At 36.2% G+C, this 19,207-nt stretch overlaps 1 protein-coding gene across 2 annotated transcripts in view; it reads left to right on the top strand.

The window, feature by feature from the left end:
• The window catches only part of WAC (WW domain containing adaptor with coiled-coil), a gene marked incomplete at its 5' end in the record, with an annotated part of 61,776 nt that overhangs the window by 11,953 nt on the left and 30,616 nt on the right, over positions 1-19,207 (top strand). Inside the window, 4 exons of one of the 2 annotated variants that reach the window (XM_081996716.1) lie at positions 13,438-13,544; positions 14,322-14,437; positions 14,930-15,042; positions 16,517-16,825. In XM_081996716.1, the coding sequence (XP_081852842.1) occupies positions 13,438-13,544; positions 14,322-14,437; positions 14,930-15,042; positions 16,517-16,825 (645 nt within the window). The remainder of the gene's footprint in view (positions 1-13,437; positions 13,545-14,321; positions 14,438-14,929; positions 15,043-16,516; positions 16,826-19,207) is intronic. The other variant, XM_081996717.1, reaches the window with a different exon arrangement.

Raw genomic sequence — 19,207 nt, forward strand, 5'->3', positions numbered from 1 at the left:
TCCACATCTTTTCTTCTTATTTACTAAGTTTTAGTAAATAAAAACCTTAGTTTATAAGCTAAGGTTTTAGTTTAAGTGCACTGAGAATTAAACCAGATTTAGAATATATTTTCTTCTGAATTCTGATAGAGAAGTTTTCACTCAACAGAAATTATTATTGTGACTTGCAGAACTTCTTGAGGAGGAATGTTATAGGCAGAAAGAACTTGTAACATTTATTAAATAAAGCTTTCCTTTAAATAGTCAACAGTATTTGCCAGCACAGCTTTCAAATATGTAAGATAATAAAGTCAAGATACAGAATGAATTAACTGAATGAAACTGTAGTCAGATTGGGTTTTTTTCTTGCTTCCATATGAAGTCTGCTGACCTATCTGGGTATTTTTCTTGTAATTCATTGTGACTGCAAAGGGAACAGAGAAGCTAATTGGACATAGGATGAGGGCTTGACAAGTGACATTTGGTTCTTTGCTATCCATTTTGCTGATTCCTGTCCTTAGCTTTAGCTTTGGCTGTGAATGTAAGAAACAGATCTAGGGTTAGAGACTAAGATGGCTACAGGATGAGATGAGAAGCAGGATAAACTAGGTTACTTCTGCTTATATAAAGATTAAACCTGTTTTATTTAAGATTTAAATAAGCCAATATAGAATGGAAATCAGTCATGGATCCTTTTTGCAGTAATTTTACTAACGTCTTGCATAATAATCATTGTCATCTTCCTCCTCCTCCTCATCATGGTTGAACTAGTACAGCTTCTTACCGGGAAGAAAATATAAAGGAATTTTAAAGACGTGTGTAAAATTACATTTTGCTATTTTTAAAATATTTATGATACTTGTTTTTAAAAATACAGAAAAAGCTGTATGTTATGAAAACACTGTGTTATTTTGTATGTTTATATACTTGCTTAGAAAATGTTAGCTGCATGTGTTTGATCAATTCATACGTTCTTTGGTTTTAGGAGGCAGTGGTTGGAGGCGTATGATTTTGTGGTTTAGGAAATTCCTACTATAAAATCAGTGTGGGTTGTTTTTTGTTTTGTTGGTTTTATTAGGGTTTTTTTTGTGGGTCCCAGTTCATTTAATAACATGCAATTCCTTTTTACCATTTTCTTACTTTTAGAGAGTTGACGTAGTTACTCAAAGTGTAAACGAAAATGGCTCGTATGTGTCTCCTCATGGGCAGGTGACTAGAACTCCAAATGCTTCCTTGTTCACATGGGAAAGAATAGAGCTTGGAGGCACAGCTCCTTTTACATGTGTATAGAGCTCCGTTAATAGAATAGAAGTTCCCATCCAGTGGGTCCTGAAAGGGAAATGATACTGAATTGCTTTGATAAATTAAGAAGAAAATTTATTTATCTGTGTCACCTTTGAATGTGTTTTTTAATCCTGAATACCATGCATCCTGAATTTACTACTACTTGCTATTTTCCCTTGAACAGTGTACTTCAAAACTGGCACTGTCATTTGTCTGAGAAGCAGCCTACCAAAGAAAAGCTTGTGAAAAGATAAACTGTGAACATGCTTATTAATTTCTGCAGAAACAAAATGCAATCAGCTAACACTTAGAAACGTTTCTTAAAATACACTTTTTTAAGTAAAAGCTTGAACAATTTCTGTCCTGTTTTAGTGAAGTGAGAGCTTCAAATTTGTTCTGCAGCTGTACCTAAAGATTTGAGAAGATATCAGTGATTTTGTTTTTGACAGTAGTGCTCTTTAATCTGCTTATTCCAGGAATCTGAAGATCGGCCTTTTTGTTAAAAGAAAACATAATTTGAAAAAACACTCATAATAATGGGCATGCTAATACTAGAATTTACTAGATTCAAACTAAGGTATTGTGTTAAATTGACAATATTGGCACTTTCTTACGGAAAAGATGTCAGCATAGTTAAACTTTTCAAAAAAATCCCTCCTGCTCCTTTTTTCAAACCTGTTACATCTGTTGCTGTAAGAATTTCAGTATGCCTAGTTAGATAATTTTTTTAGTTTTAAGCTCTTCTTTTTTTTTAAGAGAACATTTTATATTTCACCATATTATCATAGAAATCTTATATATTTAGACATGTTGGGCTTTCTGAAAATATTTTAAAGAAGCAATACTTACAGCCCCATCCCAGTTAGACAGATTAGTTCCTCTCCCTTGGTTTCCTAGATTCTCAAATACCATGCTGCTTTATGTCCTCCAAAGCAACAGTCCTCCTCAGTGCTTTCTTAGGTAGATTTGTTACTGAGGTTGTTAGAATAACAAGAGTTATAAATTACTAATATCTGTCTGTAGCAAAAACAGGGAAATTATGATCTGCCCTGCTCATCTCATTTATAGTGTTTCAAACATACCTATTCACTCCCAAATGTGGGGAAAAACCGAAATACTTTTATTTATTAAGGCATGTCATTACAAATAAGGCGCATCTGTGCATAAACTCTTCTGTACAAATCAGGTAATGGGCTTTACCTATTTTTCTTCTGCTGTGTTTGTTTCATGTAATTATGTTCTTATAGATGATGGTGTGTTCGCATCAGGTGTCCCCCTTGAATAACATCAGTGGGAGTTCAAATCTCTTCTAGTTAAGTAGTTTGAGTAGCTTGCTCGTTCAGACACCTGCAGCTGACAGGTTAACATAGGCTTAATTTTCAAAACTGCTCATTTCTTTGGAAAAGAATGCTATTTCTGCTTGATTTAATACGAGAAATAATGTAATTCTCTTCAAATTCAAGTAAAGTTCACCTTTTACTGGCAAAACTCTGCCTATACTAATGATTGCAGTCTCTGTACAGTCCTTTTGAGAGTGTTTACTTAACTAGGGAAATAAAATGAGGCACTTGGGCAACCAGATCATCGTAAAATAGATTTTCAGTTTGTAAACATAACTTCAGCTTTTGCAGAGAGGCATATTTTCCTCTAGTAAGGAAATTCTAGGAAAGACCAGTTGAGTTTTAAGTATGTATTTAAGAATTATTTAATGGGAAGAGGGAAGAATTGTCTTGTCACCTATTGTGCTTTAGATATTTGAAAACCCTATTGCACAATACCATTATTAAACCAAGCTGAACATCCAGCCTGAAACTAAGGCTGTGAATCCGTCATATTAAAACCATAACACTATATGTTAATTCTTAGGTGGATCCTTGCTTGCCACCTTGATCCCACCCCAAGCCCTGGGCCAGCATTTCTTTTTTTAATGAAGAATTTCTATGTAATAGAAATTTATTTTACTTGGTCTTTTTTCAGAATGTTATTCTCTATTCAGCATCTCTTCTTTTGAAAAACAATTCCCAGTTGAAGATTAAATAAGCATAAAATGAAAATCCTTACACTTGTTGCATATCTATACTGTAATAAATACAGATGTGGTATAGCAAGTCCTGAACTGAAAGAGTAGTTTGTCTAAACCTAATCATTTCACAGGTTATCCTGTAAAAGTTTATTGAGCAATTGCTCATTTGTGATGAGTTACTAAAAATTTCATGGATGTTGCTGTAGTCTTAGAAGAGAAGCAAAGTTCTCTTCAACTGGCAAATATTTATAGCACTTAGGCAGTTGATCTTGTACTGAAGTGGAGTTTGATTCTTGTCAGATAGGTTATTAAGTAACTGGAGGATGAATAAGGCTTTCTTGTGTTAGCCTTCAAAATAAAAATAGAATAGAACTGAATGAGGCAAAATTCTGTATACCTTTGGAGGGTACTCAAATTTGCTGTATCTTGAGATACGAATTTGAGGTAATGTGACTTAACATCTAATATTTTTAAGACACGTTTAAGGGAGATACACAGTGTCTTGTTGTTCTTGCCTTTTTTAATGAGGTTAGGCACTGATTCTGCCACAGCCTTTTTATTAAGGCTATAAATGTGATAGTTATGTCTGTGACTAACCTTTCTGCAGGATTGTGGTAGTGTTTAATCTTTTTACACCACCATGTACTTGTAGAGTTGCTGATTCTGAATGGTGCACGCTCAATTGAAATGAAGGAAACTTGTAAAATGGGATTAAGATTGCAAGCATTTGTCACTGCATAGCACTAAATTCAGAAAACGCAGCAACTTCATTTTCCTTATTTTAAACTGAGTAATGGAAACTTCCCTGCAAGTTAAATGTAAGTAGTATTACATTCACAGAATCTTCTGCTGAAAGTTCTTTGTCCCTAAGAAACTATCCCCAAAAAGAAAATTGAGAGTTGCTAAACAACATGGCCTTGTTCTTATTTAATCTTACTTTTGCTCAGAGGATTTTGTCATGGAGATTAAGTTGTCATACCTTGCTTAATTGGTTGGAGCTTCTGAGTGGGAGTACTAATTTGGTGCTGTTGATATGCAGAAAATGGAGGAGTAGTCTTAGAGCTATGTTCTGGCCATTGCTTTTTTTTTTATTCCTCCTTTGCTTTTTTCTGTCCTCCTTTTGTAAGCAGAAATTGTTTTGCACGACCCCAGACTTTATTCACACTTCCATTAGTGATGACCAGTTTATGGTGTATCAGTCTTTCATAGTATTACTGTGCTGTTCGTAATCTTAAAACATTGGAATACCCAGTTTTTAGACAGTGTCTGCACTTAAGCAATTACCATCTTACGTCACTGAGGTGTGTGTTGTTTAATGTCAGTGTTTCTTCCAATATGTTTGTTTCATGTTCTTTGGGAAGCTCCTTGAATGAAAAGTAAAAATTGTGATACCTTCCCCCAATAGTAAGGGATTTGTTTATCCAGTTTTAGTAACCCTTAAGCCTAGTTTTCAGAAAGCATTTGAGGGTGTGCCTATTGGTAATAATTTAAAAATACCCCAGATGACTTAATGTGTTTTTTAGAAATGTCTTGCATTCTTTAGTTTTTCTTTCTCTTGGGTTTTGACAGAAAAACTTTTGTAAAAATGGAATTCTCTACTGACATTTAATGTGTATCAGTGGTTGCAGAAATAGAGATTCAGGGGATCTGACATAAGTGAAACGATTTTTTGTGCCGTGCACTGAATATACTTTTACGCACATTGTTCTCTATTAAAGTGAACAGTTTCTGTCTTCGTGGTAACTGGTTATTATCAGGTGCTTAGCCATAACGTTAGTTTCTACTTATGACCCAGTTTAAAAACCTTAATCTGCTCTGAAATAACCTGAAATCGTGTTCACACCTTTCTTGCTGTATTTATGTAGTGGAGTTGTTATCTTTTGAGGAGATATTAAACCAATCTGAGGCACAAACCAATGGCAGACAGTCTTCTGCTTACTCTTGAGTTGATCAGGATTGTGGAAGTGTTGTTGCCTGAGGTAGCATAGTGCATCATTATGGTGCTATTAGACTTCCATTACCGAACTTGAATCTCTTAGCACTGTGTTACAGTATGTTTGTGGGAGGGCTTTTCATTTGGATTTCGTGGTGTGTTGCTGGGGAGGGCTTGGAAGGGAGGAAATTCAGTCTGTTGCCCATACACTGGGCTGGTCCATGCTGGAGTTAAGATAATGTCATGATTAGTTTGTGGTAAGGATTCTAGCTGTCAGTTTAACACTTCTCATTTTGTGTGTCATAATAATTAAAAAGCCTTTTTCTGTATGAAGCTCATATTTGAGGACAGAAGAACCTCTCCTGTGCACTCCTACACTTTACTAGAGGTAGAAATGTTTTCTGAGCTACAGTGGAGAATGAAAGCGTAGTTTGGCTTTATTCTCAACTACCTTTAGTTTCTTTTTACAGGAATGTCCCACTTAATAAAAATGTGATAACATTGACAAGTGTTGCAAGATTAAACAGACTTTAAAATTGACTGTCATCAGTGATGCTGTAGCAGTAAGTTTGGTTAACACATTGAGATCTTCTGGGGTCATGACCTAGAGAGTTAGAAATATGACTGTGTCGCTGAAGTTCATTGTACTTTTTCATATTTTCCATGGGTAAAATTGCTTAAGCTGCTTTTTCAAGTTGATCTCAAATAAAGTAGGTACTGTAAAGATGTTAAGCAGTGTTGAGAATGTTCTAGTATTATGTTTTTAATTAAGTGACCTGAACCCAAAGGGAGGAAATAGCAAATGTAAATCTGAATAATCTGTTGTCCACTTGCAGTTCTTAATTTCACATAAATTCAATTTGTAGATTTTAATTTGTTTAAAAGTATCTGCCTTAGTAACCTTTGGGCCTTTCTAAGGTGGTGTTACCAGAAAGGTTTAGAAACTGGTTGGACGTTGCCTTAATTTAGGAGAAAGAGGCAAATTCTCTCAAATGATACTGCTTACTGCTCTTCAGAAATGAAGAATAAACATTCTTACAGGTGATGGTAAAATTATTTGTCCAGTCTTTGCTGATTTTTGTTTTAATGGTTGAGACATCAAGAATGCTGCCACTATACTGGTTTTCTTTAAAGAAGAAAGTTGGTAGGTATTTGACTAGAGGGCAGTGGAAATGCATGTTTCATTCCTTGGGCTTTTTTGAGGGATATGACTTAGGGCACTTGAGTATTGGATCTTCCAGAAACTCAGTGGATTCAGTGGACCTTGTTCAGTGAACCTGATCATTTTCTAAGTTATATGTAAGTTGCAAAGTGATTTCTCAGTGCTCCTGGGAGGTGGGCTGAGGGGAGGAAAACAACACCAAAATTATTCGGTTATTTTGCTGTAGGTGTAACAAGGAAAGGAGTAAACTAGAAGGGGATGGTTGGACAAAAGTAAATTTATATCTGCTCTACCAGTGAGGACAACCCAAGCTGTTACATCCATTTAGACTGAAGTACAACCCTAGGAAAACAGTCTGCCTGTTAGCTGCTGGAGTAGTAAATCATTGAATTGTTACATGAGAACTCAGAAGTTTGAATTTAATTTGAGCCATTTTATTACTGCCTTTTGCTTCCCTTGTTGATGGGCAGATAACTGGTTTTCTTTCTAGAGCTGTTTGTACTGTTTGCCCTAAAATTAAATGTCAGTTTCTGAAATAAATTGAGCAGATCTAATTAAAAATAAATGTAATCAGAAGACCACAAAACAGTAGTCTACTCCTGTTACGTTATGCAATGTGTAATATAAAATATGAAGCTAATCTTTTTCATATTAATAATCAGTAATATCGTGGTGTTCTTTGAGTATTTCACTACTAAAACAATAGGAGTCCTTGACTTTCATTGGTTTACTGCTCCTGGCTTTTCCGTCTTGAGATGTCATTTTCTTACTACCATTTTGGAAGAAAAATTTTATTATGAAGAAGACTATATGCTTACATTATCATTTTAATCCCTTATTGGTCATTTGTGTCCCACTCCATGTATGCAACTCTTGGTCTGTTTATACTAACGTTTTGGACTAATTTCCATGAAAATTTCTGTGAATGGTAACTTGGAGAAAAAGATGAAAACTTCTTTACATTGGGACAATTATCCTGTGAATTAAACATTACAAAACGGCGCAGACTCTGCTGTCCTGGATAGGAGATATGGTTGGAAAGGAGAGCGGGGGAGGAAATGAGGCTTTGTAAGCTCTATTGCTCATAGAGCTACTTGTTGACTGGTATAAAACATTTGTTTTGGGGGGCATAATGACTATGTAATTGGGCCGTTGGGCAGTAGAGTGATCAGGCTAGATTTTCTTTCTTTTGGTAGATCACTGTGCATTCAACTTAGTATATTACGAATTTCTGGAAAAGGTCACTGCACAGTTGGTGTATTCTCTGAGGCAATTGCTCTGCTAGAAAAATGGCAAGTTTTTAGGCTTTTAGTTGCCTATGGAAGGCAGCCATATTTTATTTCAATACAGCCTGTCACATAAAAATTCAGTGGGAAAAAAAAATGTGTTTTGTCTTAGTATTTTTACATGTGGCAAACAAAAATGGCCATGGTTGGCTGTTCAGCTACTGCTGAAACATTTGCTATTGTGTTCCTATTGTGTTACTTTTTTTCCTCCTATATGCAGAACTTCAGAAAGTGTTCTGCAAAGGTGTCAATTGAAATACATTTTAGACATTTTAATTTAGGCTTATCCTAGATAAATTTCTATCATTTTCACTGTTTAAACAAGTCTTAATTAGTTATCCCCATATAATATCACTATCATAAACTATCTTGCTGTTTTCTGTGTTAACAAGTAATTAGTGTCTGTCAGTTGGGCAGTATTTGCTCTGTTGAGGAAGTTCAAGTTCTAATACTGTCTCTAGTTTAATGAATTTGATTGCATATTAGCTAGGATGTGGAACACGGAGTCCTAAAACGGTATGTATGTAGTTGAAACAAAGTGGAATGAATTTCCTTGCTTTTCTGCTGCGCAGTGTTTCTTTCCATATGCCTGGTTTCTGGGCACAGAAAAGACGACTCTCCTAGAACCTCTTCCTTAATCCCTTTTCCCTCTGGAGGGAGTGAAGGGGAGGACTACCTTTGAGTTCCATTTACAGCACTCATTATTGCTGGGGAGCATTTTTCATGCTTCCTGCCCAGCTGGGGAGTATTTGTAAACTTTCCTTTGTATTATCTGCTCTTACACATTTTATTATGGACAAAAGGAGAGTTAGGATATTAACAAGGTATTTGCCTGACCGAAAAAAACCCATAAATACTATATTTATGTTGGCATTTATAAAGTTAACTGTTGTATCGTACAACACTATACTCCACTACTGCAACTACTTTCATTTTACTGTTTGTGCCTGGCTAAAATCTTGGGTGTGAGTGGAGGTGTGTGTACTTGTTTACTGTCTAATTTCTCAGTGTACGTTTGTTTGAAGAGGATGGAAAACAGCTTTTTTTTATTTACTGTTTGTTTTATTTACTGCTGATCTGGATTGTAGATTATCTTTGGAAATAACTCTAATGTGTCTCAGTTGTGCATTTCAGTTGGAGATTTTATGTTTATAATACTGTGTAATGCTACCAGCTAAGAAGAGTTTTAATTAGGTTAAGACATTTGGATGCCAGAAGATGGTATGGAATGCATGGTGATGTATTTGACTTTTCTAATCAAGCATCAAGAAAATTTATTTCAGCTGGTTTCAAATGGATGCTGTAGTTAGTATAGTTATATAGGTTTTGGAAAGGAAAGAGTTTCATCTTGTTCTTGAAAGATGGCAGGGGAGAAGGGAGAGAAAACATTTGCTTTATTAGAGCAAGTCTGATCCTTAGCTAACTCAAAATCTCAACTTTTCTTAATTTCATAGAGTTGAAATGGTGTTAATGGAGACATTAATTAAATGTGATAATTACTATAGAAGGTTGGCTATGTTGCAAAACAGAATCTTCCTTTTTAATCCTGTGCTATATCTATTTTCCAAGTCCAACGCAGAGTTGAAACCTCATTGCAGTTCAGACTATCTTGGATTCAGCAGTTTGGATCTGGAAGCTACTTATAAAAATGTTAAAGTGAGTCTTGGCATGGCAGAATCTCAAATCTAGTAGGCATTGCGTCACAGACTGGGTTTTGAATTGGTTCCCAGAACCATGCTTTTTGTGTTTTCTGCTGATTTTCATGCATTAGTGAGGGAGATGTAATTTTCATTTGAAAGACTTGAACATAGTTACGATAATTTAACCTTGACTCTGACCTGTCCTATGACCTGTTCATCACCAGAGAGAGTGTTAGTGAAGGCCTGCTCACACAGTTGCATCGCTAGTTTTACATAACTGTAGTGCTGATGCCCTTCTTGGCCATCTTCCAGTTAGGAATAACTCGCTCCAGATTTAACTGCTTCCAAAATAATTATTAAGCTGAGGAAAGTCACAGTGATGGTGCAGTAAACGTTTCCATGGGGAATTCTGTAACTGAATTGGAGGATTTATAACACAATTTTAATTTCCCTATGGTGCATCAGAGATGTATATTTGCAATTGCTAAATCTTAAGGTATCCTAATAAGCATTTTAAAAACAAGTCTTTTTATTCCTCTTCTTTGAAAAAAGTGGGACTAATAAGGAAGGTCTAACTGTAAGAGGAAAGGGTGAGAAGTGCTATAAGGGAACATCTTAAGGCAGACAGCATGCTACTGTCCCTTCATCAGGCCTGTTTTGGAGATATGGGCTAATCTTATTGAACCTGTTCTCATGATCTACTTTGCCAGGCATGCAGCTGCGAGGGACAGAGCTGATTGCAAGTCACAGCCACCATAAAATGGCTCGGGGTTAGACTTTGCTAATGGTGAAAGCTTGCATACAAGTAAGGGGAACCCCACTTCTCTTTAGAGGTAGACCTCCACTTGCGGATTGCTCTCTGCATACAATTTTAACTTGGTGGCCTTTTAAAGATCTTGAGCAAATTTCCCTAGCAGCCTGAGCTGTAAATGTTTGCTTGCCTGGGTTGTCAGAATTCCTAGATGACTGCTATGCAGGTATGTGCCTTTTTATACTGACTCAGCAAGGTTTTAGTATGTGGTTAATTTGGTGGTATGGTTTTGGTGTTTACATACAATCTTTAAGCCTTTAACTTGTGTGAAGTACCTAAAACTCTGATTCTCCAGAGCATCATCTGCTTCAGTCTTGGAAGCTTCCCAACAGCAAATACCAGTTTGGCAGCCCTTTCATATGCTCATTCCTTTGAAGTTCAGGTACTGCTCCAAACATAAAGTGGTATTATGCACAAAATAAAATGGAGGTATGGGGGTGAATACTGTGTAATTGTCCTAGACACCGTTGGGTATGTATTTATGGTTCGCCCTTGTAAAAGCCCACATAGCTTGTCCTGGCAACCTGAGGCAATAGGTATTGCTGGAGCAACCATGATCAGTTTTTATGCAGCTGAGGCCAGCTCAGGTAGGGCAGGATCCCTGATTCAGGGAAAGCCCATGGGTGTGCAGCCTGGGGGTTCTGCTAGGAGGACTGCAGCTCAGTGCGGAGAGGCCCAGTGGCTCCTTATGAAGAAACTGCCGCACAGCAGGCATTTATCCAGCTGTAGGTGGGTGTGACTGCTGCAGCCGCTCTGATACTCGCTCCAAGGCGCTTTGTGACTCAGTACTGGGGCTGGAACCAGGGTGGCACGGAGCAGCGTGAAGTGTTGGGGGGATGCTGCTGAGCTGTTAGACCATGTGGGAGCTGAAAGTCTGCTCAATGAGTTTGAGGGTTTTGCTGATGGGTTGGATAGAATTGGCATTAAAAGATTTTATTGATTTAATACATATATTGTTGGCTTTTATTCATGTTTGGAAGATGCATGTTAGGTTAGATTCACCATGGCAGTGTATTTACACCACTACAGTATTTAAAAATCACCAACTACATCTTGTGTACGCTGAACAAAGTGTAGTGTTACTGCATCCATGGTATGGGATTACAGTAAGTAACTACACTGCTGTTTTCTGAAGTTTTGAAGTGACTAATAATCAAACTGTTCAAACAAGCCATCTGGTAAATTTTCAGCTTGTTTTGCCGCTTTAAAGAGGGAGATGATTTTACTTCATAGTAAAAATGCACTAATATGTCTGCGTTAAGCAACCTACAGAACTATATGAAGAAATTCTGAAGATTTTATCTCAAGTTTGAGAAGGGTATAGTAAATAAGTAAAGACTATTAACAGAATGGTTAACATGGAAATATTAAACAGTTATCTCACTAATAATCAGTGACTAAAAAAATTAAGACTGTTGGTGTGACTGAGGAGTACAGTCTTATAATATACTTCTTGCATACATTTGTGGGTGTCTGTGTTTACAAATGTATATTAAAGTCTAAATTCTGGAATTTTCTAACATACATAACATGCAAAGTCACAGCATTCACTAGAAGCTCATTTTTTTTGTTGGTGTTCATGTGCATCAGAAGCGTGTGATATTGTGAGTATTGCTTTGACAAGCTCAAGTTACCCCCATGGTAAGTCAAGTAAGTCATTCCACCTGGCTCTGAGCAGGCAAGATACTTTTAGTATGGGACTAATTGTCATGCTTTTGGAAGGCTGTATTTGAGGACAAGACTTCTTCCTTCCTTCCCCCCCCCGCCCCGAGCCTTTAAAGAGAGTGGCATATGGTTTTAGCCAAAATAGGGTAGGAAAAGGTTCAGAGCTACTGATGGTTTGGCTTGCAATAACTCATGCGTGTGCAAATCAGCCTTTAACTTTTGTAGGGTACTAAGCAGACTAGTCATGGTGTACCTCTGTTTTTGTGATGGACTGTTTTTCTAACCTGCAGGGTTAGAGGTAGGAAGGAAGAGGTGTGAAGTAGTAATTTTGTCAATGTTTGTGTAGTCAGAACGCTCAGAAGATAGAATTTGCATTATAATCTCTCACATTGTACACCATGATCTATCATTTAGTCATCTTCTGAGTGTGTGGTTCTTGGAAGACTTAAAAAATAAATTTGTTTTAATGGCTTCATTCACTCCCACCTATCAGTGGACTGTTCTTTATTGTAGTTGCCCATAAGATACAATCGTTGCCATTGGCAAAGCACTTTGACTTCGTATTTAGATCGCTATACAGTATGTGAAGCTACTGGTACCTATTGTAGTACCCCTGGGTATTTAGAAACTTCGCAGTAGGCAGAGGAAAAATAAAGGAGAGTGTTGTACTTGGAATGTCTAGCTTTTTCCCTGAAATGTGTAAGAAAATTATTTTTCTTAGTTTGGTGTGATTTATGTGAACTTTTTAAACTTTGGAAGAGGAAATCATACAAAGAAGAATGAAAGAGTTTTTATTATTACTTGCTTAGAAATTTTCAAGGAATGGGAGGCCTTAAGAGTAGGAAATTTAAAATAAGATTGGGAAGGGTTTAATTGAGGGCCTTGTTTAATTTTAATTAGAACTGTTCAGGTGTAATTGGTGACTTGAGCTTAGGCACAAATGTAGATATAAAAGGCATTGAGAATTACCTCCCTTCTCATTTCCCAGCTGTTCTTTTGAGTTCAAGTGTTCTCACAGCAAGGAAGAAAGCTGGGTTACCTTCAGAAGCAGTTGTTAGGGAGGCCAGGAGCAGGTGGCGGTTTGGGAAATGCTACTTTGGTATTCTAGATGTCAATACCTATATTGCAGAGACTGGGGTGCAGGAAAATTAATTTAATCTCTATGCATAAACATAAATAGCTACCTAGAACCAGTTGCAAGTAGTCTCAAAAGAGTTAGGAAAACAGCATTGCTCCAGTGAACTTAAAACCTGATTTTGTTTATCTGACTGTGTAGGCTGTTGATAAACCCATTTAAACTTTCTGACTTAATGTTGAGGAGATGATGTCTCTTAATTACTGAGTTGACATGTTGGGACTTGTCCAACCATCACAAAATATAAAGGCTACTTGTTTGTTTGTAGTGGAATGGGTAAGACTAGTGAAGGGACATACTGCATTATTGTAACTAGAAAGGCAAAGTGAGCTTTACGGTGTGCAAAAAAGAAATATGCATATTGTCTCCTGAAATATTTCTGCATCTGAACTGTGCTGTGGTCCAGGCTGTGGACAACTGCCTCCTCCCCTCTCCTTTCCCCTTCTACCTCCTTAGAATGCAGATGGTTGATTTCTTTGGAAACTTACATGGTGAACAGTCTTTCTTTTTTTCTTTTAGGGACCAGTTACTCTCCACAAGAAAATTCACATAACCACAGTGCTCTTCATAGTTCAAATTCACATTCTTCTAATCCCAGCAATAATCCAAGCAAAACTTCTGATGCAGTGAGTATTTGTGATTGGTATTCATCCTTGTGTCACCCCATTCATACACACTACATTTGCATGAATTTGTCTAAAACAGGCGGTGTGTACATTACCTGCTTCATTGAGTTTTCCAGCATCAGTCTTTATTTTCTAAAAACTCTGCAAACCCAAGCTGCAGTTGTTACATGTTGTGAAACTATTCTAATTGATAATCATTAGACCTTTGAAGTATCTGTCTTGAATTTTAAAATACTAAGATATTTAAATGAAGTAGGTACAGAGAGAAATATTTTCCATGAACTTTGTTGGTAAATCTAGACAAGACAGTGTGATTTTAGTTATTTAAGATACATTCCACGTTGTGAATTTTAGTCACTTTATTATCTAAGTTTTAGTAGTTAGGGTGGTGTTTGTCAAAAATTGAAAAAAGAATAGATGAATTCATGAGGTATCAAAATTCTTTGAAAATACAGTAATTTTTGAGGAAGTTTTAAGGTACAGAAAAGTAATTTTACCAATATTGATATTACTGTATCTCACTAAACATACTATTAGATCTTTGTTTCAGGGCCAATGGGAATAAAGCAGGAAACTATTGCACAATGCAACAGGAGCGTAGTGGTGACATCTTTAAACTATCAAAATGAAACAGGCATTTAGAGATGATGTGAATGGAAAGCAGTGATGTGGGTGCACATGAGGACGCCATGTTGTTTTAAAAATGGTGGAAGCTTTTGAATTTGTGTATTAAAACTCTCAAGTAGTCTTTTGTCCAACATTGTTTGTATTTTAAAGGCTTACGATTCTGCAGATGATTGGTCTGAACACATCAGCTCTTCAGGCAAAAAATACTACTACAACTGCCGAACAGAAGTGTCACAATGGGAAAAACCAAAAGAGTGGCTGGAAAGGTATATGTGTGTGTCTGTTTTCATTGTATAAAGAACAAATATTCTTAAGCTCATTTAAGAGCAGTTGACATTTAAGAGCAGATTAGCTTATCTAGTAGATTACTGCTGTAAAAGATTGTGGTCCAAGTCTGCTGTGTTCCTACCCTTACTGTGACCTCTGGCACCTATTTTATCCCTTGATGATCCAGAGTGGGAGGGGGAAGTATGTTTGGTTTGGTGTTTTGGTTTTTTTTGGTGGGGTGGTTTGTTTTGTGGGGGGCAAGGAGGTGTTTGGGTTTTTTTCTTGCAAGGTTAGCAAGCTGAACTGATACAGCAGGGGCTTCAACGAGCACTGATGTAAGGAAGTATGGGAGTTTGCCTACCCCATGTGTAGCAGCAAGCTCTTAGGATAGTTTAATTAGTTTAATTCATCTCCTCTAACTTCATCTGTAGAAAGTATTATATTATTAAATGATGTAAGTTCTTACGTAATCTGTGTTTTCTTTCCTTCAGAGAGCAGAGACAAAAAGAAGCAAGCAAAATGTCAGTTAACAGTTTTCCAAAAGATAGGGATTACAGAAGAGAGGTGATGCAGGCGACAGCTGCCAGTGGGTTTGCCAGTGGAAGTATGTGGTTTTTCTACAGTAATATATTCTTGCCTTGTTTGCATTACTGTTTTATTTTCCAAACTTAAAAACAAATTAAAAAAACCCTTTCCATAGCTGTTTTTATCACCTTTCTATATAAAAAGGCCATGGCAGATAGCACAGACAGCTGTCCCAAGTGTTGTTTCTTAAAATAACTTTGAGCCTCTATTAGTACAGTGCTTGCTTAATGCTTTTGATAGTACTCTTCCTTTTTGCAGCATTACTGTCCAATTTAATTATCTTTATAGGTAGTTATTGAAATAACTTGCACAGTTTATGGTATAGTCAGACTGTTGTGATCATTGAGACCTGTCAATGTCATATTCTGAGCTTAAAATTGGAGATACAGAAGTCTCTTGTAAAAGCCTTGATTTCACATCTGAAAATAATAACCTAATTTCATGGATTATGATATCAGGATTTTCAGATGCTTGTGTGCATTATTGAAAGCATATTTTTACCATGCCAATACTCTTAGTGAAGCCTTTCCTGGCCTATAGATTTCTGTTACTTGGAATTTTTTTTCCTGATACCTAGCTTTAATCTTTGTCAAGTTTTTCTGGGAAATGGCTGTACCGTGAGATTCTTCCTGTATGCTGATGTCGTTTGGGTGAATTTGTAGCATAGTTCTCAGGGTGGTTTAAAAGTCGAAGCCAAAGTATTAATCTCCCCTCCCTCCCACCTTGCTGGGGACTTGACAAGGCAGAGATGTATAAAGGACTTGTTTTTCCGCATGTGCTGAAACATACTACATGTGCTAAAACTTACTGTATGCTACAAGAAGGTAGCAGAAATGCATATTGCACTAACTGTTCCTTTTGTGGCAGGTGAAAATTTAGGAATCAGTAAGAAGAATTACTGTATATTTGCTTGGTATGTTCCCTGTGTAGGATATTTTAAAGTCTATGACTGTATGACAAATGCAGATTAGTCACTCGTTTAATATACAGTCGTCTTGAATTAATTCAATTGAAAGTAAATTCTTTGTAGTAGTATTCAAGTGACTTAAAGTAGAATTCTTTGAAGGCTAGAATTTGAAATTATTAAATTATACTTGATATTCAGGATTTTCAATGAACAAAATAAAATGGCATGAATTATCTCTTCACGCTAAGTGTAAGATGGAAGTAATAGATTTTGATTTAGATTTTTTTAGGAGACTTCAAAAGTTAACTTGACTGTAACACTTGTTACAAAGCGGCCTTTCATCAAAACACAGTGCTTAACCGGAACTCTAAATCAAGCAAAGGTCAGAGAAAATGCATTTTGTCAGGGAGTAAAATGAAATCTTGCCTATTTTGATGATGATCTGCTTGAGGCTTTTTTTTAATCATGAGAAGTTCAATCAGCTCTAGTTGTTGATGCATTAATCAAAGACACTGTAATCTTATACAAGTTTCTAATTTAATCTTTTTTTCTCTTTGCAACGTTACTTGGGGAATCCTGAAAAAAGTGGAAGACAAGCATTCCAGTGACGCCAGTAGTATGCTCCCACAGAATATTTTATCTCAAACAAGCAGGCACAATGACAGAGACTACAGACTGCCAAGAGCAGAGACTCACAGTAGTTCTACTCCAGTACAGCATCCCATCAAACCAGTGGTTCATCCAACTGCTACCCCAAGCACTGTTCCTCCTAGTCCATTTTCTCTACAATCTGATCACCAGCCAAAGAAATCCTTTGATGCTAATGGAGCATCTACTTTATCAAAACTGCCTACATCCACATCTTCCATCCCTGCACAGAAAACAGAGAGAAAAGGTATGTGTAATAAAATTCCTCCTAGTATTTAAGATGATGCATTGCATTTGCTTGTTTAAAGTATGTTAGTTCTAGAATTTAAAGATATTTTTCCTGTTGATTGTCTGTGCTTAGAACCTGATTACTGTTTTGATGTGTTTATTTCCCCTTAAACCACATTTGGTGTATCTTCAAAAACTTCAAATTGATGCTGCAGTGTATTTGCTGTTTACAGGCTTATTCTGCAAATTATAATTTCAAATGATAATTTGAAAGACGCATTTTAGTAGGACATATTTTATTTTTGTTCTCCCTCATGTTGTTTTGGATCTTTGCCATTGTTTGAGTTCTTAACATGGATGTAGTTACACCATTTGAAAGTCATTTTGGACCATTATATTTTATGAACTGCTGTTACTGTTTGGAATGCCACTGTCAAACTTTTCAATAAACACAAGTGCAATTCTTACAGAAAGCAACAGAGCTTTCCACATGTCTGTAGCAGCTGTTGTTCTGTTTTGATCTGTGTCTTGTGATACACTGGATCTTCAGTTCTAAAGCCGTTGAAAGTTTGTATGTCTGTATAATATGTACCAGAAACATTTAGAGTCATCAAGTGAAGATCAGGACATTACTCTACGTTGTTTGTTACCCTTCAAAATTCTATATTTTAATTGGATTTAGTTCATTATTAGTGAAGAAAAGCTCAAGAACATTGTGAGAATGTAGTTGTGTGTTATTAGTGATAGTGTGATACTTCGTTATAATCAAATTCTTGGAGTAATACTTCGTAAGAAAATTTTATTTTGGGGGGTTTGTGAGGGGGGAAAAAGGTAATTTTTGATAAACATGTCTGGTTTTAATTTAAAATATTGCATAATTAATATGACACTGAATTCTTTTTTGAAAGATGGCTCATTGCCCTGTTGATATTTGCAAGTCTGTCTAGTAACAGAAGAATAGCGCAGTGCTAAAAGAAGACCAAAAAGACTTGGCTCTGACATTGGCCTTGTACTCTGCATTTGCTTTCCTGCCTTCTAGTTTTCTTTATTAAAGAATTCCAGCTTTTAGAGATAAGTGCACTTGGCTATCCGAAATAACCACACAGTACCATACATTGGCAAATAATGCAATGTAAGAAAATTGTGCATGTAAAGAAATTTTGAATGTTTTTCTTGAGACTCTGTCTAACTTCTATGTGACCTGGTACGTGAATGTTGACTACAAACTACAGAGGAACAGAAGATTTTCAACAAACCTTTTTCTATTCAGCACAGTAAAGCAAGAAGGTGTACTAGTTTATGCGTGATTCTTGTGCTGAATACCATAGTTACCTGCTTCAGTTCAGCCTCTATATTTTGTTTGCAGTTTGCGCTTTTAAACACGACAGTGCAGAACATGCATGTAAGTGTCCTCTCCTTTAGCGTATCCTCTCTGTTTTCATTACTATCTTTTAAAATATACTTAAAGAAAACCCTTATTTATTAATCAGTTCTAGCATGTACTTGATTCCTGTTTGGTGTGATCAGACTTCAAACTGGATATAGTCTTTCCGTGCTTTACTGCATACCTTTATTAGTTGCTTCCACTTAAATTGAGCAACTGAATCTTCCTGCAATAGAAGGAATTTCCCATTGTGACAACTGCTACAAATGTTGGCAGGGCACTCTAGTATTTCTTACATAATTACATTCATTTGAGAATGTACAATTGGGTATGAATAGTGAAAATGATCACACAGGGTGGTCTTGACACTCTAAACCTTACTTTAGAATCTGTATTACCATGAATGATTCCATATTAAATAATCATTTAATTTCTGTATTAAGTTTGTATGGGTTAAATGAATAGATTCTCTGTGATACTCTTGTCTCATTGATGTAAGTGTTTCATGGCACTTCACTGTGAGCAAATACAATACTTCCTGAGCTTCAGACAGGGTGGTTTACAGGAAGTTAGTAAGTAATTGACAAATTAGAATAGATGAATGTTAGGCTTGAAATAATTATTCCAGAAAATGTGAGTTTTCACATGTTGGTTAACTACCTCTGTTCTTACAGAAACAGAAAAATTCAGTGCAGCTTATATTATGATAAATCATTCAAAGAATATATTCAGTAGTCTTGCCTTTTTTTATGAATGTTGGAGACTTTTTTTTTTAAGAAATTTGACCAGTATAATTCTGTAGCATTTTATGTATTTAAATTTCCAAGAAGGGAGGAAGTGGTGCTGTACATTGGGATGTTTTTTGGATAGTTTGCTTCTGTTACTCATTTTGCCAGAGGTGACTGTGAACCTGTAGCACTATAGGTATTCTGTATGTTTACTATAGGTTTAAAAGTATTTGCTTGTACCTGTTATACCAAATAAAAAAAAAATTGTCCTGAGACACTCAGTTCAAAC

The sequence above is a fragment of the Phaethon aethereus genome (assembly GCF_964289735.1).
Source record: "Phaethon aethereus genome assembly, chromosome: 2".
NCBI lineage: Eukaryota > Metazoa > Chordata > Aves > Phaethontiformes > Phaethontidae > Phaethon > Phaethon aethereus.